At 41.2% G+C, this 26,866-nt stretch overlaps 1 protein-coding gene across 2 annotated transcripts in view; it reads left to right on the top strand.

Annotated features, from left to right (window-relative positions):
• gria4a (glutamate receptor, ionotropic, AMPA 4a) overlaps nucleotides 1–25,195 on the top strand; it is a 151,580-nt gene extending 126,385 nt beyond the window's left edge. The window contains exons 15-18 of one of the 2 annotated variants that reach the window (XM_050075010.1): nucleotides 4,544–4,791; nucleotides 9,352–9,466; nucleotides 16,193–16,330; nucleotides 21,522–25,195. In XM_050075010.1, the coding sequence (XP_049930967.1) occupies nucleotides 4,544–4,791; nucleotides 9,352–9,466; nucleotides 16,193–16,330; nucleotides 21,522–21,686 (666 nt within the window). In that variant the 3' untranslated portion in view covers nucleotides 21,687–25,195. Of the gene's footprint in view, nucleotides 1–4,543; nucleotides 4,792–9,351; nucleotides 9,467–12,978; nucleotides 13,094–16,192; nucleotides 16,331–21,521 lie in introns of both variants that reach the window. The other variant, XM_050074991.1, reaches the window with a different exon arrangement.
• The last annotated feature ends 1,671 nt before the right edge of the window (nucleotides 25,196–26,866 follow it).

Genomic DNA, 26,866 nt, shown 5'->3' on the forward strand with positions numbered 1-26,866 from the left:
TGCGATGGTGCACGCCCATATGTCCCTTGGAGGTGAAGAACGCCATTCTGCTATGCTTTGCAGTATTCATCACCTCCACTCCATCCATTACTGCATTATTGCTCACTTGTGGTACAGTATAGAAACAGGAAGTGAACGCTGGGTGCAGCATGTCCTGTGGCAGTACAGGAGGTTAGGTAATGAAAGAGGATCACAGTTTTAAAAACAAGCAACACACTCTTAAAGTCACTTGTGAAATAAATTGACAGTCAATAAGAGGAAGGAAATACGAGGGAGGTGATGTCTCATTTATTGAAGCCAGACAAAAGCCAAGCGGCAGAATTCTGCTCTGACTGTAGGTGGAGCAAGGACGACTGACTAATGACAGTGTAAAGCGATATACAATAGTCCAGGTAGGAGGAGAAGAATGAATGGATGACTTTCTCCTGATCTTGAATCCAGAGAGGCTTACATTTTGGAAGTGACGCTAAGCTGAAATGCCTGGCTTTTGCTTTTTGGCTTATTTGTTTTGTAAAACTTGATGGCTTCATCAGAGTTCACACTGAGGTTTTGGAGGAGAAGTAGAAGACAAAGGAACAGTGTCGGATCTTTTGATTAAAATTCAAACACGGAGCAATATTTGTTTACCACAGCCTTGTTGAATCACTTCCCTACTGTGTCAAATAAAGCATTGATAATGATAATAATAATAATAATCAGTGAATAGTAGAGGTGGACTGCATGGACAGCAGAGGTGGACAGAGCTGGAACTGAATATACTACAGAGAGTTGTCAATGTAAAATAGTGAGCAGGAAATTATAGCAGAGTGCAGTGAAGTGGCCCAGAGGAGACTTATAGTGGCCTCACCCGTTGACCTATTCACCCATGTGAATTGCAATTACATAAGTACTCATAAACACACAAAAACACAGACACACACATACACATACTGCTGATGAAGACAGATTTTTTTTCTGCAGACATGGGCAAAACACCAGCGTCACCACATGTACAAAAACAAATCTGCTCTGTCACGTAGTCGTGCTCTATGGGAATGTTCAGAATTGTTTGTGTTGCTCATGCATTGTGTGTTTGTGTGTGTGTGTGTGTGTGTGTGTGTGTGTGTGTGTATATATATACCAATTTACAGTTATGTTCTGTAAAGACGTGTGCACTAGTGTGTGTATTTGGAGATGTAGAGGAGGGGGCGGNCTCTCCTACAGCTGAGGGGGATTCGCCACCACCATTAATTATCTGTGTGTGTATATGTGTGTATTTTTGTGTCTGCGTGAGCATGCATGTATGCATATTCAGCCACATATGAATGTGTATATGTGAGGGTGTGTGCTGCCTCTCCTGCAGAGCAGATGTGTGTGTGTTATGTGTGCATAAGTACTTACATTTGAAAGTATTTAAAAGTGTTCCTCTCCATAGTGTGGATGCCTGAAGGTGACTTGCAGCATCCATTTCCTCCTTCAGCCTTACTCATTGTTAAAGAATCTGGAAAGAGTCACACCGCATTGTCACACATCCATCCCTCCAAGGCCAGGCACTGCTTTATATGTGCACAGTCATCATCATCACTGTCTCTCCCTCTCACAGTCTCACTTTCTATGACACACACACACACACACACACTCAGGCAGATGCAAACACACAAAATGCACAAAAGCATCACACAAGCACCCACACATTTGCTGCCGCTAGACAGAGAAATCAGTGGATAGAAAAATGTGAAAAATAAGTGAAAGATGGATGGATGGATCAAACTTGATGAATGAGGATGATAGAAGGGCTGAAGGTGTGAAGAGGTGGATGGTGAGGAGGCTTTGTTGTAATCTGCGATGGTAGACAGGGTGAGAAATAAAAAGAGAAAGAGTGAAGAGAGGGAGAAGGGGTCCAATGGAGAGAAGAGGTGCCTGCTGGTCCTCATAGATGTGAGTGACATTATTATGGGATAGGTGTCCGTCACGCACTAGTAACACACTCACACACACACGTACACACCATCCCCCCTGGGCGTTGGTTTCGTTGGCTGAGGCCGGGGCTTGTCGCTTGCAGAGCGACAGAATAACACTTAATCACCAGGAGAGGAAGAGAAGAAAGAAGCAGGACGCTTGTGGAGGGTGGCAGTTTGACTTCTCTGCTTGTTATTTTCACTCTTGAGTACACACAGTGCACACACATGAAAACACATAAATTCATACACGTGTGGACTTGTGCACAGACCTGCACACATACACGCACCTATGCATGGTTTATAAACACTATAATACATCTATCGCATCATACCAGACAGACGTGCTCTAAAAAGCTCCTCTGACCAGACGAGTAGGCCATATGTACGTCATATACTCATTTAAAATAAGACTGATGTTTGACTTGTCAAGGGAGATGTAGTGTTACATTTTAAATGTGGTTATAAATGTCAAAATGTGCCAGAGGATCAAAATGGAAGATGGAAGACACAGATCTCCGTCACTACTGTAATTTTTATTCAAAGATTATAATAGTGAAAATCAGCCTCAACAGTTTGCCGCCTTACATCATAAGAAACTGGAGCATTGAATGAAATGCAGTGAAGACATAGAAAATAATAATACACTTTGTGGTCCAATCATGGTACTGTTCAGTTGTTTCTATAGAGTGGTGCAGGAATGAGTCCTAAAACCAGAAATGAGTTTGCATTTTATTCTTCCCATTTCCCTTGTCTCAAAGTCTATGGGTTTTTATTAATGGTTTTGTTTAATCTTAAGCTACTTCCATGTTTTCTTCTACAACAGAAAAGAAGTCAGTAAATAGTAAATACCCCAAATTTTGAAGCATTTTCATGTCTTAAAAAAGACATTTGCAAACAAGTGGCTAAATGAGCCTAAAGGATGTCATCACACTGAACATGGCTTTACAGCCTTGTAGTGGAGGCAACACTAAAGTCATGCAACCGTAGTGTAGTTTGTCTTTAGCCTGACATTAGTTGTGTACTTCTGGCAATTGCATTTACACTTCAAAAATCATAAAAGTGGTGTTCAGTTGTGAAGATTATCTTGCTGAACGAAACATGTAAGAATCAGAAACTTTTTTGCCACAGAAAATATTTTCTGCAATCATCCAAAATCCAATCGAAAACTCCCTTATCAAGAGAACCAGGGCAACACTAACTTCCAGGTTGCTCTACAAATAAACGCCCTCCCTGCAGCACTCTTTTGTACAAGAATGGAAAATGCACTTGTGCCCAATCAATGAACAGCATTGAGTGTCATTGTGTTAACATAATGAGTAGTGTAGTTTTCATCTCCTCAGCTGTAATATTTACATCTCACATTCATTCTATTTGTCTCACTAAGTATTGCATGTTGATTTGAATAATCAAATCTGTGGGTCGAGAAGCTGTTAACACTTTGGGCATCGACGAGGTGTGAATGGACACCCAGAAGGATAGGTAGAGCGTGGATGTGTTAACAATAAGACAGCATTCTCAAGGGTCAGCAAATCCTTTGAAAAGCCAACAAGGCTTTAAGATCCAAGCCCATTCATCTCTTAAAAAAGATAGATAGATAGATAGATAGATAGATAGATAGATAGATAGATAGATATGTTTATGGTAATGAAGGAATATGACGGCTAGTGCAACAGCCAGGCTCACTACTGTGTTTGATAGTATGGGGACAACAATGTGGGTCTACAAGGGCCCTTCAGAAACAAGCTACATATACACAGGTAGTACTTGTTAATGGGATTAACTGGTTTTGATCTTTTCATCAGATTGAATGACAGGGTAAATATAGAATATCACCAACATCATTTAAAGGTCTAGTGCGCAGGATTGCAACATCGAGTGATGAGTTTGCAGATTGCAACCAACTGGAACTGTGCCAAGTACGTAGGAAACCTATGGACGCAAAAACACAAACGGCCTTATCTACAGCCAGTTTTTGTTTTTGCCTTTCTGGGTTACTGTAGAAACAACATGGCAGACGAAGTAGAGGAGGTCCTGCTCCGTATGTAGATATAAACGACTCATTCTAAGGTAACAAAAACTCAATAATTGTTAGTTTCAGGCGATTATTCACTAAAGTCTGGAATATTATAGTCCATTTCTGCCAATATATCCCTCTAATCCTACACACTGGAGGGGTAAACATGCAGTTAGACAACAGAAAGTTAGAAACAGATTTGTCAAATTGCCTGAATCCTGTTTCTTAGGGTCACTTGGATGGAAACTGTTAGCTACGGAGGTTCAGTCAAATGGCACAAATGGCCTGAAATGTTACTCTGTGTTCTTTCCTTGTGAGACTTTACCAATCCACACTGTTCTCTCAAAGATACGGGCAATTTAGAAGTGGCATTGCTATCGTTCTCTCAATCTGTCACCTTTTTTTCCTCAAATGAAATCATTTCTAACAGCCTGACCTTCATGGCCTCTCTTCCCTTGGCAGTCCTCTCCTCACTGGACTATGAAAACCATCATCTGGGTGAAAATCTGGCCCCGTATGTTAGCAAATTGATGCCCACTCATTCCCTGTTTAACATCTGCTCTCTCCTCTTTCCCTTCCTCCACGCCAGAGGTCCAAAATAGCCGTATACGAGAAGATGTGGTCATATATGAAGTCCGCCGAGCCAACTGTCTTCACCAAAACCACAGCAGAGGGCGTGGCAAGAGTCCGCAAGTCCAAGGGGAAGTATGCCTTCCTCCTGGAGTCCACCATGAACGAATACACGGAGCAGCGCAAGCCTTGTGACACCATGAAAGTCGGGGGGAACCTGGACTCCAAAGGATATGGGATTGCCACACCGAAAGGCTCACAGTTAAGGTGGGTGGAATAGTGTAACAATAGGAGACAGTAACAAAGTTCATACTGTCCTATTGCTGCGATATTCCACCTACCCTGCTGTGCCTTTTATACTACACCTAAATTGATCTGTCACTGCTGTCAGGTGAAAATCGCCTGCAAAAATGTAGGTGCTGAGTCAGAGTTGACCAGTATTTGAATACTGATTGTTTCCCATGAGTAATTTGACTGACTGAGAGATTATGGCACCAGTACAATTTACGTGCTTATTATTGTGAACTCCAAAAGCAAAGAAGCAGTTAAAGGTTTTCACCCAGCAGCAGCGATATAGAAGAGTATATTTGCAGATCATGTGTTTCATCTCTTGTTTGCTTAATTCCTTGATTTCATTATCTTTCTCATTCTGGCTCCTTCTTTACATTTTTGTTTCTGTCTGTCTGTACTTTTCCTTATGCTTCTGCCACCTCTCTGTTAATTTAGGCCTCCATTTCTGTGTCCTCTGTCACTGTCATTTGTCCGTCCCCTCATGCTCCCATCCCTTCTTTTAACCACTCTGTTTCTCCACAGGGCCACCTTCCAGGTAACTTTGTCCATTTGTCTGTCGTCTCGTCTCGTCTCTTTGTTCCTTTCATCCCCAGAGATGGTAGTCATGGTGGTGATAATGATGATGATGATGGTTATGATTATTACAGGAGAGATTTATTAACTGAATATGACTGCGAGGAGTGGCAGAACCTCAGACTGCTGCCGCTACATCCAGAGCCACGAGGGGGAATTTATAGACAAACAGGAGTCAGAAAGTGAGAAACAGGAAGTAGAGGGGCCTGGCCAATGGGGGGACTAGAAATGAAACATAATACAGGATCCCACATCAAAAATAAAAAGTCCTTCTTTTAACACAACATATATTTAAAAAACTGAATGAATGGCAATTGGACAACCCCAAATTAGACCCAGATTAATGAGTAATCAGTAGTTTATTTTAAAGACGACACATTGGTGTGTGTATACCTTAATAAAGAGGGCATAAGCTGGAGGAAATGAATGAGAAAGTGAGCTGAAGTCCTAAAATTGGTCCTTTTCTTTTGATTTTCCCTCCGCAGATACTTGTTTATCTGGCCTGTTAACTTGAGCCTACAGTAACAGTCCCAGTAGGCTTTACTGAGGTATTCCATCAATGCAAATAATAAATTTTTCAGGTGACTGTGACGGCAGTATAGTGAGACTTTGTCTTCACAATGTTACAAGTGCCTGCTGAGGGAAAATAATTGACTAAATTCAGCAACGCTGGACCACTTGCTCTCTCTTCTCTCTCTCCATCTCTCTCTGTCAGCATTTCAGATTTGCTTTATGGAAGGCAAAACACAAATCAGCCTCACATCCTGTCCTATAACTTTCCCCTGTGTGTGGTGCAATCAAGTCCCTACAAAACCCACAGTCACTGTAGTTTATCCCTTGTTATTTTACGCAAAGGTTTTTCCGTTTATGAGGGAAAAGTGACAGACAGCGGGTGGATAGGTCCCTTCTTAAGCCCCCCTCCACAACACATTTCTGGGACTATCCACGGTTGTCTCTGGCTTCTCTCAATCAGCGGAAACCCGATCTACCAGGTGCACACATGTGGCTGAGAGCGTGCATGTCAGGTGAGCCTGCCTCTCCTCTCGGTGCGCTAATTTGACTTGATGATGTTGATGATGAGAATGAATACCCTGATGATTAAATGAATGTTAGGAATGTATGCTTTCTGAACTATAGCTGCTGTTGATTTGATTATTGATTTGTGATTGCTATTATCATGACTGACAAAGATATGTATGAACTGTTTTCATCCATACCTCTTACATTGATGAGATTAGTCATGGCTTGTAGATTAGATCACTCCAGAGAACACTGTCTCTCTCTCTGAATCTCTTGACTATCTTCACTCAGAGAGCTAAACCTTTCAAGGGCTTGTAATTTGTTGAGTGGGGAGAGTGGTTTTACTCCAGTAATTTGTCTTGAACTGACAACCTTTCAGTCACAAGCCAGCTCTTACCTGCAGTCCACCAACACACTCTGAGATGAGATAGGACCTCCAGATAGACAGGTGTACAGACAAAGGGGCACACTAACAAACAAGCAGGCAGCCACTGCAGTGACCTTTTTGCAGAGATTTGCCTGGCTGATTACACCATCTCACAAACAAAGAGTGGACAGCAGAGGGTGGTAGCAGGAGAAAAGAACAGTAGGAAAGTCATTTACAAGTACCTGCAAAAAAACAGAGATGTACTGAAGCAAAAGAGACAGGACAAAATACATTTAAAACAAGCATGTATGGAATTAGTTGACAAAACATTCAGCTCCTGCAGCTGTGTTTTTTATAGACGCTCTCCTGGACATCACATTAGGGCAATTAAGAGACATTTGCAGGAATAGTGAAAAGGTGAGAATCGGGGCAAATTAAAACTGCTGGTGTCACTCTTTAGTCATTAAAATAATTGAATTGCCTGTTTTACAAAGGACGTGTTGAGCTAAATCTAATATAATGTTGTATAAACTTTACATTAAAGTGCAAACAGACAACTTTTCAATTTTTCCCCATTAGCGTTTACAAGAGGTATCATGGTTGGCATCACTGTCGCAAAGACAACCAGATTGCTCTTGGTTTTCCTTAGAGCCTAGCAAACTTTTCATAGGTACCACCGTCCATCATTTATGCTGCTGGGGAAAGCTATGTAGCCAACCGTTATGAGTTTCACCTCTACTTATGAAGGTAGTAGGGCTGCCCCCAACTAAGAATTTTCCTAGTCATCCAATAGTCGTCATTTAGGGCCATTAGTCGACTAGTCGCCCGCATGTTTACGATATTAACTTAATGATTAAATTACATATTTTGGGTGGGGCAACACAATGATTTGAGTAAATTACATATTTTGGGTGGGGCAACACAATGATTTGAGTTGAAGGTGTGAGAAAGAATAGTATCAGTAACATTGTTAACACTGTGCTACATTACAGAGAAATACAAAACCGTACTAATGAACCTTCATTAATATAGGCCTATATTTTATCTACAAGTGCACGTCACACACTGAGCGAGCCGCCTGTTAATGACGCTGTGGGCTAATGGGCATGTAGCTACTTCCATGTTTCAGATGATACGTCATGTTTGTAGTCGACCAATGAAGATGAGTTTACATATCACCTTGGGTTCGTCCTTCACCTTCTCAAAATGATCCCACACTTTGGATTTCCTGCCCGACATGTTATTAACTAGCCTGTGGAATAACCGCAGGTGCACATGCCGCATCTTTAACCACCTGGAAAACGCAAGGTCGGGCACTAGCCGCTTCTATTGTGCCTTTTTTGTACCAGCTTTCAAGAGCGTGGTGGCAGGTTGTTATTTTGACAGGGCACAGCTCCTAACAGAGTCTCAGATTTATTTATTTTTTCTGCAACTAAGCAACCAATGAAATCTTGCCAACTAATGACCTTTCTGGTCGACTAACATTTCAAGAGGTTCTGTAGTCTGAACCAAGATGGTATACTTGTCACGGTCAACAGCAGCACATTGAAATTTCACTATTTTCATTCCTAAATTTCACAATAAAAGCCACAGACAGCCCTTGAAGTTTTCTGGGTGTTGCACTGAAGTGCCAGTGAGAACATATTAGAAATAAGAGTCGCCTGCTAAATGCCACAGCATTTACAAAATATGCTCTGTTGTTAAAAAAAATCAAGTAAACTTAGGCATCATGAAAAGAATGGCTTCCCTTTTGTTTAGGAGCCGACACTCAAGTGTTGAATGCTGATGCTTATCACAACTCAGCGACCTTTAAAACCTTTTTAAAAAGTCCTTGCTTTCAACTACATTGCAAGGCAATGATTATAACTGAGTTTCAAGAAAAACAAACACAACTCATTTACTTAAGTGAAGAGAAGAGCTCCTCTTATTAAACACACCTGATATAAAGAGCTTAGCTGAAAACATGTGCACACATGAATGCCAGATATTTAGCCCTGTGTCCCTGAATTTTGTTTGGAGGTCAATCCCTTCAGGGGTGCAGTGGGAAACTGACTCCACACACACGCACACACACACACACACACACACACACACACACACACACACACAGTTGCAGGAAGGCAGGAGAGCATCAGGAGGGGACAAGAGCACCATCAGCAGGCTGCAGAGACCTGGTTAACACACTTATACCAGCAATCTGACACTCACTGTGGAGCATCCTGTGTTAGTGCAGCCCTGTACAGGAGAGCAACAGAGGACGGATACAGTCAAACAAAACATTCTTTACAAGAAAAGAATAAATTAAACAAACAGAAATATATTTTAATAAAATATCTGAAGCAGAAAGAAAGTCAAAGAGAAAGAGTAAAGAGAGCGTTGTCTGGGGTGCATCCTTCCCCACTAACCCATCTTTTCCCTTCAACCTCTCTGATTTCTCTCCCCCCTCTGCTCCCTTTCCTCCTCATTTCCCTCCCCTTCTTCCTCCTGGCTGTGGTCCACGTCCATCTTGTCTGTCTTGTCCCTCCATCCTCTGCTCTGACCAAACTATCTTATCTGTCCCTCCTTTTTACTTAAAGAAACGCGGTCAACCTGGCCGTGCTAAAGCTCAACGAGCAGGGCCTGTTGGACAAATTGAAAAACAAGTGGTGGTATGACAAAGGAGAATGTGGCAGCGGGGGAGGGGATTCCAAGGTTAGCCCTCTCTGTCTGACCACCCCACCACTAGGGGGACAGGGGCCGATCACCGGCTAGGCAGCTCGCGACAGCCCCTGTCCCAGCAGTGTAACGCATGCATCTGCCCCGGCGAAGAGTCAAGCAGCAAAGAGAGAGGGCAAACGTGACAGCGAGAAATCTCTCGGGACACCCTGCAGCTTAAAAAATGGGCACAAGGTTGCATCTGTTGTCAGTGGTGTGTGCATTTTTATATAAAAGGTTCAGACCCAGTGACAAAGGTACAACACTTGACCTTGTTGAGAGACAAAAAAAGAAAAAAATCAATTGGCTGTACCTTTTAGACCCATGAGAACCAATATTATTTTTCCAAAAATCAATGTATTATATAATTTTATATTGAATCATCGGGGAAAAAAACTGAATTGTTCATTTTCATGCAGGGAAATATGTCCCCACTGCGGGTGAGTGCCTGCCAAGAGAAATCAAGCACACCTCATGATAATCACCATTTTCAAATGTGTTCGGCACCGGTCTGGTAATGTCCCTCCGGAAGGACAGAGTGTGAAGGTGGAAAGATAAAGAGAGCAAATACTGTCAAGGCAGGAATATTCGCCCCCTAGTGGCAGCTCTGGGGAGAGTCAAATAGCAAGAAAGACAGAGAGACACCAAACTGACCCTTATCATTCCTTCAGCTGAGAATCTGCTGGCAGAGTACATGGCAGATGAAATGAATCTCAATGGAATAATGAGAGCTAACTGTAATTGTAGCTCTCAGATTCTTTTAGGCTCAGGTTGACTTGAGGCAGAAGGACGGATGAATAATTGATAGCAGCAGAATGCAACTACAGGATAGAGTTTCCTACATCTTGTTGGATTTCAACAAGTTTTTTTCCCCTTTTAGCTCAGTTTTTTCTGTTGTGCTAAAGATTTAAACATTCATTCGACTCCTTTGTGACTCTAAGGTCCCGAAATGATTCTTGTTATCTTCTGTGTTTCTTAGCAGAGTTGTAATTTGATTTCTTTGATTCTCAGCAAATCCTTAAATTGAGAGGTAAAACCAGTCCATTGAGCTAATAGTATGTAAACAATATGAGAATCAGACTCAGAACAGTGACAAATCACTACTGTGTCACCTCACACAATCATCTTTTAGCTGCTAGTAGCCAGGGTTAGCAAGAACATTATCAGAGTTAAAAGCTTTATGTGAAAGTGAAAAGGTGTGTTCATTACGGTGGCCGAGAGAGGTCACAACACACGCAAATCCACACAACACATGCACATTAAGAAAACACCCCCAAATTCAGAAAACACATTCATCGATTTTGCAACACATACGCTGCAAATCCTCACAACACAAGCAAATAAGAAAACGCTTCAAATGCTCACAACACAAGCAAGAAGCTGAACGCTACGCAAAAACGAAAACACACGCCAAAATGAAGACGACAATGGAACTGTTTCCAGGGGGACCGTAATCAGTGACTAGATGTTGACATTTCCAATCCAATCCAATTCCAATCGTCTGATATATGCTTAACGAAATCAGATGATAAGATATTAATGGTATCAGAGCACATTGACGTAGTGTTTTAAAATGGTAAAAAAAACAAACACTTAACCTGTTGGAGCACATCAGCGTGTCATCGATTCTGGTCCGAGCATCTAAGTTGTTTTTGGCGGCCAAAAGCAGGTCCGTGAGTGATTATGGTCCCCCTGGAAACATTTCCGTCGTCGTCTTCAATTTGGCGTGTGTTTTCGTTTTTGCGGAGCGTTTAGCTTCTTGCTTGTGTTGTGAGGATTTGCAGCATTTTCTTATTTGCTAATGTTGCTGAGTTGCAAATATGTGTTGAGAAATCGATGAATGTGTGGATTTGCTAGTGTTGTGAAATTTGCGTGTGTTGTGACCTCTCTCGGCCACCGTAGTTCATAACTAACCAATGCAAATAAAGGTTGATTGTGTAAATTGGATTCAAACAAGAGTAGACAAAAAGAGATATGTGTTCAACCAGTTTTTCTTGATTTGCAATCAAACAGCAGCCATTTTGAAAAGTGTGAAAATGCCACCACAACACCAAACAGGTGGGCATGTTGTCAAGTCATCACATCAAGCTTCCAACAGCATACTTGTAAAATAAATGAGACCTGTATTTCCTACTATTGTACCAATAGAGAGAAATGAGTAGTAGTTTTGTGATGTCTTCAAGAACAGCTGAATTTCAACCCAGCTGCCAGAAAAAAAGTGTGTATTGTATTTTGGATATGTTACATTTGTACATTATTATGTAGCAGATACATTGAAACTTTCTGTTTCTTAACAACACTGTAGTGAAGACATGGTTAGGTTTAGGCACAAAAATCAGTCAGTTATGGCTAGGAAAATATCACGTTTTGGCTTAAAACATCCACATTTGATGCGACAAAAGTTGCGGAAAAGCAGGGAAAGGTCAATGAAAAACACCTAGGTTTGGTGGCTCAAACAGCACTAGAAAATGCTGCAATGTGTTAAAAACATCCAGGTTCCATAGCTCAAACGCCTCTAGGAAATGCCGCAATGTGCCACTAAAGACACCCAAGTTTAGTTGGTTCCAAGCAGTTATCTGCAGCTTTGCAGGTGTTGCTGAGATGACACACCATCCATCATTCCCTCCACCCCCCAATGATAAGAGTCAGCATATATATTACGTCACTTTAGAAACGTTGTTATGATAAATATGAAATGTGCAAATGTAACGTATAATGTAATGTGATAAAAAAATGTGAAATGTTTCTTCTGGCGACCGGGCTGTGAATCTTGAAGCCTTGAATTTTAGATATTTCATTCAAAAGCACAAATGTCAACCATATAGTGGCGCTAGAGGAAATATCAGGATAACCAGTGTCATAAGGATGAATCATCTGGGAACCATGAATGTCTGCACAGAATTTTATGCCATTTCATTTATGTTGAGATATTTTACTGGATAAGTGTTAACTTTGACGTGCTGCTGGCGCTAGATGAAAAGAGAATTACCAAAGTCAGGATTTCCCATCTGCTGATCATGAATGTTTGTAAAGAAATTCATAAATTGTGGAGAGTCTGGACAGAGTAGTGGACTGAACAGCGACAGAGTGCAGAAAGAGCAAATCATGCCAGTAGGAGGTTCCTCTGGCTTTCAAAAATCTTCAGCTACACATCCAGCTCATCTCTCTCCCAGCTATAGCACAGTGCTAGCCCAGCGCCAATAGTCCTGGCTTTACAGTACTTGCCTCTGGCTCAGTGAAGGATCAGCTGGGGCAGCATGGGTGTGTTACCTAAAGTGACAAAGGTGGGTCCCACTCATATGTCTGTAGCTCGCCTTAGCTCCTCGCTCCCCCCAGCCCCTCCTCAACGAGCATACACACATGTACTCAGTGGGATCCACGCTAGGTCACTTGATGTGAACAAAAGTACTTTTCTGTGTAACTGAGCTGTGCAATGCAAATGTGAAATACCCTAATAACATAAAATAACATGACCTATGATGTTATTTATGTTATTTTTACACGCGAAGAACCCCGGTAAACCTTGCAGTTTTGAAACTGAGCGAAGCAGGCGTCTTAGACAAACTGAAAAACAAATGGTGGTATGACAAGGGAGAGTGTGGACCCAAGGACTCTGGAAGTAAGGTCAGTCTCACGCTGCTGTGGCCCTCAGAACGCTAGCCTGAAACTCTCATCCTGAATACGCTCCAGATTACTGCAACTACTGTTTTAGCAATAGCCAATATTCTCAATTAGAATGTGCTCCACAAACTGTCCATTTAGTGAACATTTTTCCTACTTCTATTTTGATGCTGGACCACATTTACCTAAATATGCATCAGATTAAGTCAAATTTATGTTCAGTTTCTGTAGCAATCTGTGGCAATCCCATTCTCATTACAGTTAGCATCAGAGATACAATGTAAATTCTGATTATCATCAGCAATTTCCACTTTCATATTTTTGTTTGATATCATACACTAGCCCATGTTTGGTACCCTGAAACTCCAGATTAGAATATCAGTGTTTCTTTAGATTTAGAGTTAGTTACTTGTTTGCAACTATTGGCTCTTACCTTCATGTTTAAGATTTTAACGGACAGTTCACCCCTAAAATCAAAAATAATTTTTTGGTTTTTTTCGTACCTGCAGCCTGTTTATCAGTCTTGATTGTTTTGGTGTGAGTTGTAGAGTGGTATATTGACCGTAGAGATGTCTGCCTTCTCTCGTATACAGTGGAGCAAGATGGGACTTGTGTTGCTTAAAGTACCAAAAACTACATTTGAAAATCTTAGGAGCAAAGTTCGTGGATGAACTAAACTCTGTCTACTGAACTACACCTGCCGATTGTATCACTGTGCAGAAGGAAGCGTGCATCTACTGCTAGCTCACCTAGCACCGCTGAGCTAGCTAACGTTACAGCTCAGCTAGGGATGCTATTAATGTTTACATTTCACGCTGTCTCGTCCATGAGTAGATGCACACTTTCATCTGTTCAATACCTTTTGTGGGTGTAGTTCTATAGAAAGAAAATAGTTCTTTCTAATAGAAACTGCTCATAACAAGGTCTGTGGATTATCTCAAGTATCTGGTTCATGATTTCTGAAAAGAGACATTAATGTTGAGTGTCGTATTTGATTCAGCTTTAAAATTTGGCAAACAAATTAACACTGTAGTTAAAGGTTGCTTTCACCAACTTAGAAATATTGCCAAACTCAAACAGATCCTCTGGTTTAATGACCTGAGGATAGTCATGAATGCCCTGAGTTCCTCTCATTTGGATTGCTGTAATGCTCTGTCATCCTTATCTTACTTGCAATTCGTACAAAATGCTGCTGCTAGACTTCAACTGGTACACGGAAGACAGACCACATCACGCCTGTACTGGTGTCCCTGCACTAGTTACGGATCAAGTAGGCCTACAGGTCTGAGTTTAAGGTCCTACTGTTTGCTCCTCTGCCCTCTTTCCAACCCAAGATCTCTCAGATCCTCAGGCCAGTTGATCCTGGTAGTCTCGCCATTGAGACGAAGGGGGAAGGGCAATTGTGCATTTGAAGTAGCCGCCCCAAAGCTTTGGAACAGTTTACCCTTTTCAATTAAGTGCTCCCCCTCTGTAGACACATTTAAATTAAGCTAAGCTAACACCTTTGATTGTCCTTAAGGTTTCTGTTTTATCTTTCATTATTTTCAGATCTTACTATGCTTTGCTTTATTTTCTTTTACACGTATTGATATGTGCATGCGTTTGAGTTTGTTGTGTTATTTCTGTGTTATTTATTATTTGAGAGAAGCCAGACATCTCTGTAGCTGATATCTCCAATGCTCGGCAGCTCACACCAAAACAATATAGATTGATAAATAGAACTACACGTAGGAGGAAAATATGTGTTTTTGATTTGGGGGTGAACTGTCCCTTTAATCAGGACAAGGCTATCTATTTAATTCCATAAGTTGGAGTAACACATGGTAACGCTTTATTTTACAGGTGCATATGTTTTTTTTAAATAATATCCTAAGTTGTTTATGGGAGAACTCCGTTATTTGGTGCTAATTATAGGTCAGTTAATTGGCACTGTTCAGTTGCTGCACTTGCAATTAGATATTCAGGCTAATGCTAATTAATTAAAGTGTATAAAGACTTCAGTGCACAGCAGGTCAGCTGAACATTGGCAAAAAGCATTCAATTTAACATGTGGAGAACATAGTTCTCACTAATAATGAATACTAAATGAATAATTTTACTTGAGTTTAAGTGGAGCAGTAATTTCCTCTGAAAGCCAACAACTGCATATAAGCTCAACGCTAAAATTATTAGTTCTTTTCAGGGAGTTTCCGACATAATTAGAAAAATATTAATGAGCCTGTGAGATAAAGCGTTACCATATTTGTTTTTAGCATTTGCAATTAAAGTGCTACAGCTAATTTATACACTATGTCTCCCAGTTAAATATTCGTTACTGTTTTGTTTCAGAGAAAACTCTTAAGCAGGAAGATTTTCACAATATAGACAATAGGAGCTGCTCCACTGTAGATGTTTAGAGTACATGAGCCTTTAAATTCCATTGAAATGCAGTGAACTGTCATCACCACTCAGATTAAAGCCTGCTCTTTTTGACTTACATGAGATGTTGATTCAAGCTACTTGGATATCATGTTACAGATGTAGAAATGTAGAATGTGCTGTAGATGTATTGATTGTTAGAGATGTGTAGTAGCTGTTGTTGTGATAGTGCATTAATTGTAGTTGTAGACGTAAAAAGTAACTGTATGATAATTCATTATTAAGTGATGACACATGTAATTTCAGCGGCATAGAATAGTAAATTTGCAGATAAAAGTCACTCAATGATTTTTTTCTCTGATGATCTCTATTTCTGTGTCTAACCCATTGTACCCTGTTGTCTCTGTCTGCTTTTTCCCACCTCTTTTCCCATCCTGTCATCTCCTTCACTTCCTTCTCCACCTTTTACTCCTGTTATTCTCCTGTTCTCCCATTTCTCATTTTCCCTCCTCTTATCCCGCCTCTTATCCCGCCTGCCTGTCTCCTTTCCTTAATCACATATCTTTCATCCTCCATTATCATCCTGCTCTGCTCCTTCTCTCCCTCTTGTCGTCTATTTTTCACCCATTTCCCTCCTTTTTTCTCCTTTGCCATCGACCCCTTCTACTTTACCTCCACCCCTCCTCTGCTGCATCCTTTACCACCTCATTCTTCCCCGAACCCCATCGCACTCCCTCTCCTCAGGACAAGTCGTCCCAGGCTCTGAGCCTGTCCAACGTGGCGGGGGTCTTCTACATCCTTGTGGGCGGCCTGGGCCTGGCCATGCTGGTGGCCCTGGTCGAGTTCTGCTACAAGTCACGGGCGGAAGCCAAGCGCATGAAGGTGGACCTTAGCCCCCCCCACTGCCCCAGCCCCTCCCCCAGCACCCAGAATCTAGCCACTTATAGGGAGGGGTACAACGTGTACGGCTCCGAGGGGGTCAAGATATAGGGGTAGGATTTAGAGGCTCCCATATAGGTGGGGTAATGGTGGTGTTGATCATGGTGGTGGTGCTGTAGATTATTGTATTGTCGATGTAGAGGCTGACGCAGCAGCCCCACGCAACCGTGTTGTACTTCATGTGGTGATGAGGATGTGGTCAAGCATTGTGGAACCAATGTAGCTTTTTATGTTTTCGTGAAAGCTTATTTTGGCTGTTTTGTTTCTTTATTGGCCTAACATTTTCTTAGATTTTTGGGTTTAAATTTGTTTTGTTACGGTTGCATTTCACCCCCACCTAGAATGGGGTTAGATTTGTGCGACCACAGATTTGGTTCCATCGTCTTTGGCTGCAGATGATGATGATGATGATGGTGATGATGATCATGATGACATTGATGGTGATGCTCTTGGCTCATGACTTGACTAGGCACCTGCATTGTAATTTTAGCGAATAGTTAACAAAATAATGATGGAGCAGGGATGCACAACTCCATTTTCAGGGGCTAACACTCTATTAATAACCTTTTTTATGTATTGTATAGGGTTGCAACTAACTAGCTAACTTGTTTTCCTCATCCATTTATCAGGCATTTATTACTTTATATATCTTATTACTTTACTATCCATGGGCTAATCAATTAATTTACTAATCATTTTAGCACTAATACTATACATAAAAACTTTTAATAATAATCAACATAGATTATAAAAGTGTCAAATTTATAACTACTAATACCCAAAACCCTTTTTTTTTCTCTAATATTCCAGTTTTATTTCAGGCAGAGGATATGTAGGTTACTGAGTATAAACACACTTGCCTGCAAAAGTGAAAGCCAACCCCAGATTCACTTTTGTTTTGGAGCAAGCTTTGTCCACTTGACGTTTCACCCTGCCATTTGCGTATTTTCGGTACTGTTTCTCACTTTTTATAGCTTCCTGTTAGGTGGTTTCTGCCTAGTCCCAACATCCAGTGTGATCTCATCCCTACTTTTCATATTTTCCCAGAGATGCTAAGATGACACCGGGGGCACCCTTTTGCGTTGTATCTTGATACAGAGAGGTCGGTGATGAAGAGTTTGGCGGTTAGGTTTAGGCAGCAAAATTACTTATTTCAGTCAGGACTACTTTGGTCAAACTTTATTTCCATTTGCTGTTCTGGGGCCTCTCTGCCTTTCCTGGGGCCTAGGCAGAAAGCCTAAGGCAGAGAGAGAACACCTCTCTGCCCTTCCACGTGCAAACAAGGAAAGCCTGAGGCAGAGAGAGCAAACCTCTCTGCCCTTCCGTGCGCCTACATGGAAAGCCTGAGGCAGGGAGAGCAGCAGCAAAGACCCCCCGGGAACAGAACAGAGCAGCATCAGTGACAAACAGAAATGACATTGATAGGTCAGACACAGCATGAAAAGGAGGAGCTGGGGTGGAGGTGGATTGCAAAGCGGCTTGCAGAGGAAGTAACAAGAGTAGACAGGCCAGAGCAGTTTAAATTGGGCGCTATGGGGGTACACGCCAAGTAACACAGCAGAATAAGTGAAAAATTAGGAAATACATGCAGTGGTCTGAGCCTCTGCCAATAAATCCACATTGAAAGTCCTGCAGAGTACTTCTTCAAACTATTTCAAGATCATAGCACTGTCTACATTGGTACTTAACTACCCTGAGAGCAAAAGTTAGTTACTGTGCTGTTCCTCATTAAAATCTGTGACTGCTTCAAGCTACAAATTAATTAGCTAACATGTGGACACCAATTATCACTAATCTGGGTCCAACTAAAACTTTTTCAGCCATAATGTGATAGATATGTCAGGAATATAAAAAAACACTTGTTTTTATGTCAGTGGATGTCCACCATAATTTTCATAATTAGACCACTCGCCCCATTGCAATGTCAGAAAGACACCCACGTACATGAAACGCCTTGTTTGTCAAGAGCGGGTTAAAGCCAGTTTACACTGAGCCAATTCAAACCAATTTAGGGTGAGACTGGAGTTTTGACAGTTCAAGCAAAGTTTTAAACGTTCCCTTGAAATGCCAGTTTCAGTAGTTATTAAGAGAACAAATGATTGTTCCCTTAATAACTCACAAAATGATTATTGGTTTTTGGATCCAGCAGCAGTTTTTAATTGCTTTTAATGTTTGTCCACCTGTAGTCATGAGTTGATTGAGTTGCAGTGAGTTCTTAAACAATCTGAATCCTGTATAATGTGCCCCTATAGTCAGTCCCTATGGGGAAACATATTTACTCATCTTGACTTCTAACAGCTAATCAAAGTAGTGGCAGTGGTTTTATTTTATTAAATTCAATTTTATTTATAAAGCCCAATATCACAAATCACAACTTTCCCTCAGAGGGCTTTACAGCATACAACATCCCTCTGTCCTTGTCCTAATTTACTAACAACAAACCATGCTCCATGCTCAATAGCTACAGTTAATTTACTCCTGCTGCATAAACCTTTCTCACCTCTGGTGGCTTGTAGTCGAAGCTGTTTCCTATCGATACACTGCTCCTCTGATGTGTCGTCTATAAACTGGAGTTGTGCACCCCTGTTGTCGACGGTCCAAACAGGCACTCTGACTTATTCCAGCCCTGACAACTTCCAAACAGCCCAGTTACTTAGTGCTAATGTGGAGGAATAATTGATGAAGCAAACACTTCATATAGAACGGCTACTTAGTGATGCTGTTGTTAAAAACATGACTCACGTTTAGTGATGTAAAACAGCAGTTAACTGAAGTGAAAGGAAACACTGGACTTCAATTTGATGATCTGCTTAACGAACCTTTCAGAGGCATTGTAAGGTCATATTTGATGACCACCTTAAACAGGATCGATAGCCGGGATGCAAAAACAAATACAGCTAAATGCGGTACACTAAATATTGGCTATTATCCGTCCTAAGGTAACCATGCCAACTTCAAATAAGGTTTACCACAGAGAGTAGACTGTTTAGACTAAACATATGCAGTATATACTGTAGGTTACTTTTCTAATATGTTCCTTGAGAACAGTCTATTTTATGTTTTCTCATTCATTATTAATTGAGCTGTACATCAGCATGACAACATTTTTCCCTGTGCTCTTTAAATGCACCGTAAACTATTCTTAATGTCTTTTTTTCAGACGTTGCTCTCTAATTCATGCATCTAAAAGTGGCTTTTACAACATCTCATTCTGTAAAAAGGCTATTAGTTTCTAAGCAGATCATCATATTGCTATGTTTCAGTAATCAAAGATGAAACTTAAGCATATTTTCTTTCCTAACATCATTTACAGAGAAACTGTCTCAGAATTGCCAATAACTTATGTGGGAAAGCCTTTAACTTCAGTTATAGCTGAGGCATTTTAAGAAGCATCACAATCACAGCACAAGCACACATTGTCAAGAAAATGCACGGTTTATCAATTTTTTTTTATTTTTTTTTTAAAAAAAAAAAGCTTTTTGTCTGTCAGAAATAAGACTGTGAAACATCACAGAGTAGCCAGTCTGTGTGAAGTGTCGCCCTACTCTGAGCAGTATAGTCAGTCTCTCCCTCTCTATAAATCTGAAACCCTGAAAGAAAAATCACTCCTTTGTGTTTTCCTTTTGTCTTTCCAAAGTCCTCACCTTCCAAATCCTTCCAAATCCTCACCTGAATTTTTCAGATTACTCAAACCCAGAACCCAGAAATGCATGGTCACCTATGAAATGCAGATGTCTACTACCCAAATCCTCTCGCCTACTGTGAACATGTCTGTTGATTGTTGCCTGCTTGTACATTTACTTTTGCCTTTGGTAAAACCATGTTACTGTAGCATTTGCACTGTGTGGTAGCCTTTCAGTGAGAATGTGTAGTTTGGGGGTGCATTCACACATGAAGTCACGGGCATTTTCTACCTGGAATATAGTGTTTGAGCAGAGAGAGAGAGAAATGATGTGCAACAAAAAAGCGCACTAAGAATATCTGAAAAGCTTTTCCAAGCACCTTGTGGTGAATTCTGTTCATAAAAAAACAAACTCTCAAGTAAGTCTCTGGTGAATAAGTAACTTATTTCTTAACCAGCCAGTCATAGTTTACAGAACAACTTATTGATTAACGAAATTGTTAGCAATTATTTTGACTATGAATTATCGATTATTAAATTAATTGTTTCAGCAATAGTTTGTTTACAATGTAAACCACAAAGCCCAGACACTCCAAACTGACATCAAATAACGCTTGCATTGCCTCACATTCCCTGTGTCTTGACCAAGAACTTGCACTTGAAATGCTAACGCTAAGACGCGATTACAGCAAACTGTGAACTAGCACATACGTTCTGCGCCTGTGTGAGAGGAACTAACTCTCCATACCAGCAGGCAGTGATCATCTTTATTCGTCATTCAAAACGGGAAACCAGAAGACCAACAGGATGGTTTCAATGCTAGCTAGCCAGTTAGCACGTTAACGACATAACTTGTTGAATGTTTACCGCGAGGTACCCAACAGTAACACAGACTATTACAAACCGTTTCTGCTAAAGAACTCAGTGGCTAAAGGACATAATCTTACCTAATATAACAAGTTTGCTTTGATCTCATGCCCTGTTTAACCCGTTTGTTTGCTTTCCTCACGTCGGTTTCTCCTCTCGTGCACTCTGCCAATCAGAGTGACTCCACTCACCGACAGGCTCCACCGGGTCCGACGCCAATTGACCATGCTGAATTAGCTGGAAAAAAAGCTGACAAAGGCTGACTAGTGGCAACGCTGTGTGACACAACGGAAAAACTCAGGTGTCAGATGTTCACCAATGGCCAAATGTCAGTTCAGTGTGTCAGGGCCCTCACAACAACAACAACAACAACAACAACAACAACAGACTAGAATGCAAATGGAGTATGTGTGAAATTGCACCCTCAGACCTTTTCTTGTTAGTGTACTTGTGTGTTCAATGTGTGTACAGGCACATGCATGTGTAAGCGTTCTCTGTGCATGTGTTTCTATACAAATCTCTGTATCTTGAAGTTTGTTGTTGCACCATTTTTCTGCCAAAGACGTGATTTTTCTCCAAACTAAATGCCAACTCTGCCGTCTCCGCCCTCTTCTCCATCCTCCCCTTCCACCTCTCCTTATATAGCTGTCTTTTTCTGAAGCCATGCGGAACAAGGCCCGTCTGTCCATCACAGGAAGTGTGGGGGAGAATGGCCGCGTCCTGACGCCAGACTGCCCCAAAGCCGTGCATGCTGGCCACGCCTCTCTCCGACACCCCGGCCTTGCAGTGGTCTCCTCCGGACTGCCCTGAAAACCAAAAACACCTGCCGTGCCTTAACGACACACAAACGTACAGACTTCGACAAGGACACATACACACACACATCACACACACACGTGCACACGCAATCACACACTTACCACTTTCAGGCATAACACACACACGTACACAAATATGCATATAATTACAGATACTCAAATACAAATACTCATTTTTACACACTTGAATACACAAACACACAGTGCGCATCATCATCTCACTTTCCTGCTGCCATTGACTTATTTTACAAGAGATAAGTGAAATACAACTGTGGAGCGAACAGTGGAGAAAAAAACAAAAACAGAGGACAACTATGACTATCACACTTGCCTGCAGCATTCATTTTATTGTTTTTCGGGAGGATACCATCCTGCTATCGACGAACCAACCGGAAAGCCAGCACAGACTTACCATGAAATGAACTATGAGCTGTGAACATGACCGCAAAACTGATCATGATGATGATAGTGATAAAGATGATGATCGCAGCTGACGGTACAAAAAAGAAAAAAAAAGACAACCAAACAACTCTGTTCCTGCTCAGTCTTCACTGGACAGTGTTGGCCAACGAGCCGCACCCCTTGACAACGCCTTACTAAGACTACAAACATTGTTTTCATCATCATCATCATCATGGTCATCGCCATCTTAACTTGCCTGCAAAGACTGAGTGCCAGGTATTTATCACCCTTAGAAGACCAGAAAACTGTAAGCTTGAACGTTCGGACTGTGCAAACCTGCTACTTTGCCATGGACTGTTCAAACTGAATGAAAAATGCTTTCTTACTACGCATACAGAATGATTTCTCGCCCCCAAAACCAACGAGATAATCAGCCAATATAGAACAGAAGTAACCTCGAAACACACGTGTGGCTGATCTCGGCCGCAGAATTCACAGGGGTTTGTAAAGAAAAAATAAACAGTAGTAATTAACAAAGTCCTTCATCAACAGCATCATCATGACAGTAGAAATGCTCAATAGCAAACTGATGATTACTTTTTGCCGAGTGGCAAAGGCGAGGTTTAAACTGTATATTCAGTGATGGAAAGAAAAAATAAAACACATGGACAGATCTCAAATGGCTCCCTAACAAAAGTGCTTCTCAACCTAAATGCTCTGACCTAAAGAAAAATGAATGATGGAGGAAATAAATCTGGTGTTTAAAACATTTGGGATAAAACTTTTTAATCATGATAATTAATTCTGCCTCTGTGTCCTCTTGAATAATAAATACTATTTGAATAATAAATCCAAATAGCCAGGCGATGGAAAAAGCAAATCAAAATTCATCATTTTTTCCATGTTTCCCAACAGCGGGGTGACTAGAGTTGTAAAAATCATTTGTTTCAAGGGCCGTAATAAGGTTGAGAAGCACAGGTCTGTGCCGTGTGCGCTTCATTTGACCTGAACTATAGGTATAATTTTCAATTTCTCGGAAAGTAACGACTCCAGTGGGCAGTTTGGTTGTCATTTGAGATCCTCAGTTTTTTTCCAGTGGCCGGGGAAAGGTACCATATCAGAGAGCTTGCTTTTTAAAACTGTTGTAAATAACTGCGTAGCAAAACAGAACTCACCTGTCTTTTTTAATCATCTTAGATAACAATTCATTGCAATAATGAATATAAAAGAAAATGCCACTACTTGTAATTAAGATCAAATCTTTTTTATAAATCTACATATTATATATAATTATATATAATACAAATAAATATATATATATATATATATATATACGTCTATAGAGAGCTATAGAAAACATTGATCACAGATTGTCAGAGGCCATGGCATACATTCTGTTATATGGCTGTTTTTTGATAACTTGAGAATATTAATATGCCACAGTCTTTGTGTGTCCTGCTCAACACTGAATGTCCATCTGGCACTCACACGGACACACACATAGAACGCACGCACACACATTGTTGCATACACAGGGTCAGCTCAGAGTGATCACTCCAGCACCGTGAGAGGTTCGGATCATTTTATTTTGTCAGTCTGTCTGTTTCACCAGTTACAGTTAGTCACTGTTTTTCATTGTCTCACTGATTTTATTTTTTATCCCTCTGTTCGTGGGCAGCAAATGCCCCTGAAAGAGCATGTAGATGCCAGTATTCAACGCTGGAGCCGATACAATGAGAACACATTTAGGCAAGCCTCGAGAGAGGATGGGCCACTGTGGTTACTGTACAGGGAAACAATGCTGTCTGACATTTGGAGAGTGTAGCATTTGTGTTGCATTTCATACCGCCTCAGTGCTTTTTGTTATTTGTCTTCGCACACAGATGTGAGTCAGCTACAGATTGAAATCCAACACGAGCTCAAACTGAGCAGGGTTTGCACTTTTTAGATCCATCATGCTCGGCAAGAGCAATCAATCCTACGAGATGTTTGGAATCTGTTATGTACCGGATGGCGGCCTGTTTTTGCGTATTCCACTCACTGCCAGCCTTGGGGAGAGGAAAATATACATCACGTTAATATCCGAGGAACAATTAGGAAAAGACAGGAATATATTTTTATGGATTTACATCGGTGGAATTTTTCTTTTTGTCAAATTACAATTAAGCATGGAGGTGATGCTTATACAGAGATTGTGGCATACTACTTACGGGAATGAAATATTGTGTTTTCCCCCCCACTAACCTCTCCTCTCCTTCCTTCTCCGTCCTCTCCGTTTTTTTCTTTAATTGTACTGTTTGTCCTGTGCCCTACCTTCCATCTCTCAAATCGTCGTCGATCCTTCTCTTGTTTTGTCTTCCCCTTCCCCCCTTTCTGCTTTCATCTCCCCTCCTGTCCCACCGTAAGACAGAACTCTCTCTACAAAGTGCACCTCAGCAATGACAAATGACTTTATTTTCTGCCCTGACACACTGCAATATAATGGGATAGAGACAAATAGAGAACTCCAGACAGCTGACAATCTGAGTTTGTTCTGGCTCTTTTTCTGAGCGTTGCACACTCCAATTGTACGTCGCAACCTCTAACATCTCACAGAAGAAGACTTCCACTTCTTTCTTAAACTCACACACGGACCTCATCATGCATCACTCCTGAATCAAATGCATCCAAGTGAAACTCAACAGACAAAAGCATAAATAGAAAATAATATCCTAAAACAACAAGTATCTCAAACAGCAAGCCTTTTTATGGCCCTGTAAACGAACAAGATAGACAGTTTCCAAACGCCTCCTCTCAGCCCGGGGGATCAGTGCAGCAGCACTGCAGCAGCCCAGCATTAGAGAAATAATGGAAATAGTGGGTTCTAAAGTGGATACATTTGTGAAGAGACAGTTAACACTGATCTAGCTATCACCGCACCAGGCAGTTAAACTGTACATGATACCGTTGTGTTTATTTCTTTGCCACCTCCAGCACATAAGATTTCATGCGTAGACAGCAGAAAGCAGACTGCTGGGCTGTCGACACTCTGGCTTTAACACTGTTTCTTTCTTCCTTTGTTTCTTGTCTTTCCATTTGGTTTCTTTTTCTAGTAAAACATCAATGCTGAACCTGCTCTGTCTGCGTGGTTATTTATCCACTGATCCTGTTCCTGTACTGTGTACTGCAATTGGCGTGCCACGCTCATTCATGGACGCATCATAGAAGTGATGTTATTCACCATACTGGACTGATATTTTCTCTTGAACTCAGAATGGGTATTAAGACAGGATTAGCAGGTATCTTGATAATGCATAGGTATGATCACAGTTGCATTTATTGAAGAAATTACAGATTGGGAAACTAAGGTGATACTCAGCTCTGTTATGGACTATTTTTTTACTTTTGTTGTTCCATCTTGCTGGAGAAGAATCTACCATGAGACAGAGATAAATCATATGAAATTACTGCTATAAACCTCAATTCCTGACACAGTCTATGCTTTCAGGTACCGAGACACGATGTGGCTGTGGGGAAGTTTCTTTAAAAAACTAAAAAGTTTGTCCAGCAAGTACTGGCAAAAAGTGAATTCTTGTAACAACAGTTTCACATGAGACTGTAAAACCACTTAAAATATGGGAAATTAATATTCATACATCACACCAAAATACAGAATTATCATTATTATTATCATTTAATTTAAGATAATAAGAAAGTCGAAGAGCCTGAAGTCACACCAGTGGCTTTGTGAGGCTGTCTTAAGGCACAACGGTGCCTTGAGCTAAATGGTAACATCAGTATGCTAACATGCTGATGTGCATACATTGTTAGCATGCTAATGATATGTAATTGACTCTAGGTAAAAAGTTGGCTGCACGGTTGTGCAGTGGTTAGCATTGTCGCCTCACAGCAAGAGGGTTTTTGGTTTAAACCGGGGTAGGGGAGCCCTTCTGTGCAGAGTTCGCATGTTCTTCCTGTGTCAGTGTGGGTTTCCTCCAGGTACTCCAGCTTCCTCCCACAGTCCAAAGACATGCAGGTTAACTGGTGACTCTAAATTGTCCATAGGTGTGAATGTGAGTGTGTGAGTGTGTGTTGTCTGTCTCTATGTGTCAGCCCTGTGATAGTCTGGCGACCTGTCCAGGGTGTACCCTGCCTCTCGCCCAATGTCAGCTGGGATAGGCTCCAGCCCCTCACGACCCCTAACAGGATATGCTGTTAACGGGATTGAATCAATCAATCAATCAATCAATCAATTTTATTTATAAAGCCCAATATCACAAATCACAGTTTGCCTCACAGGGCTTTACAGCATACGACATCCCTCTGTCCTTAGGACCCTCACAGTGGATAATGAATGAATGAATAAGCAAAAAGTACAGCTGAGGATGTAATTTTCGACTTGATGATGGCGATAGGCAAAAAGTCATTGGATCATTCAGGTATATACATCATGAATGTGTGCACCAAATTTATTGTCAATCCATCCAATCTATGACATTTCATTCAAAGCCAAAAATGTTAACCTGATGTTGTAACTAGAGGAAAAGTAAGAGGGTCTCCAAAACTAGTGATATCCATCATCTGGAAACCATGAGTGTCTTAGGGCCCTATCTTACACCGGGCACAAAGCAGCGCACAGTACAGCACAGCACAGCACAGTGCAACTGTCGTTGCTAGTTTCAGACTAATGCAGTTGTCATTTTCAAGGTCAGTGCCCACGTTGTTTAAGTTGCAAATGTACTTGTGCCCATCTGTGCACCCATGGGTGTGTAGGCCCTAAAATGAAGTGTT

Source organism: Epinephelus moara, chromosome 2, assembly GCF_006386435.1.
Source record: "Epinephelus moara isolate mb chromosome 2, YSFRI_EMoa_1.0, whole genome shotgun sequence".
NCBI classification, from domain to species: domain Eukaryota; kingdom Metazoa; phylum Chordata; class Actinopteri; order Perciformes; family Serranidae; genus Epinephelus; species Epinephelus moara.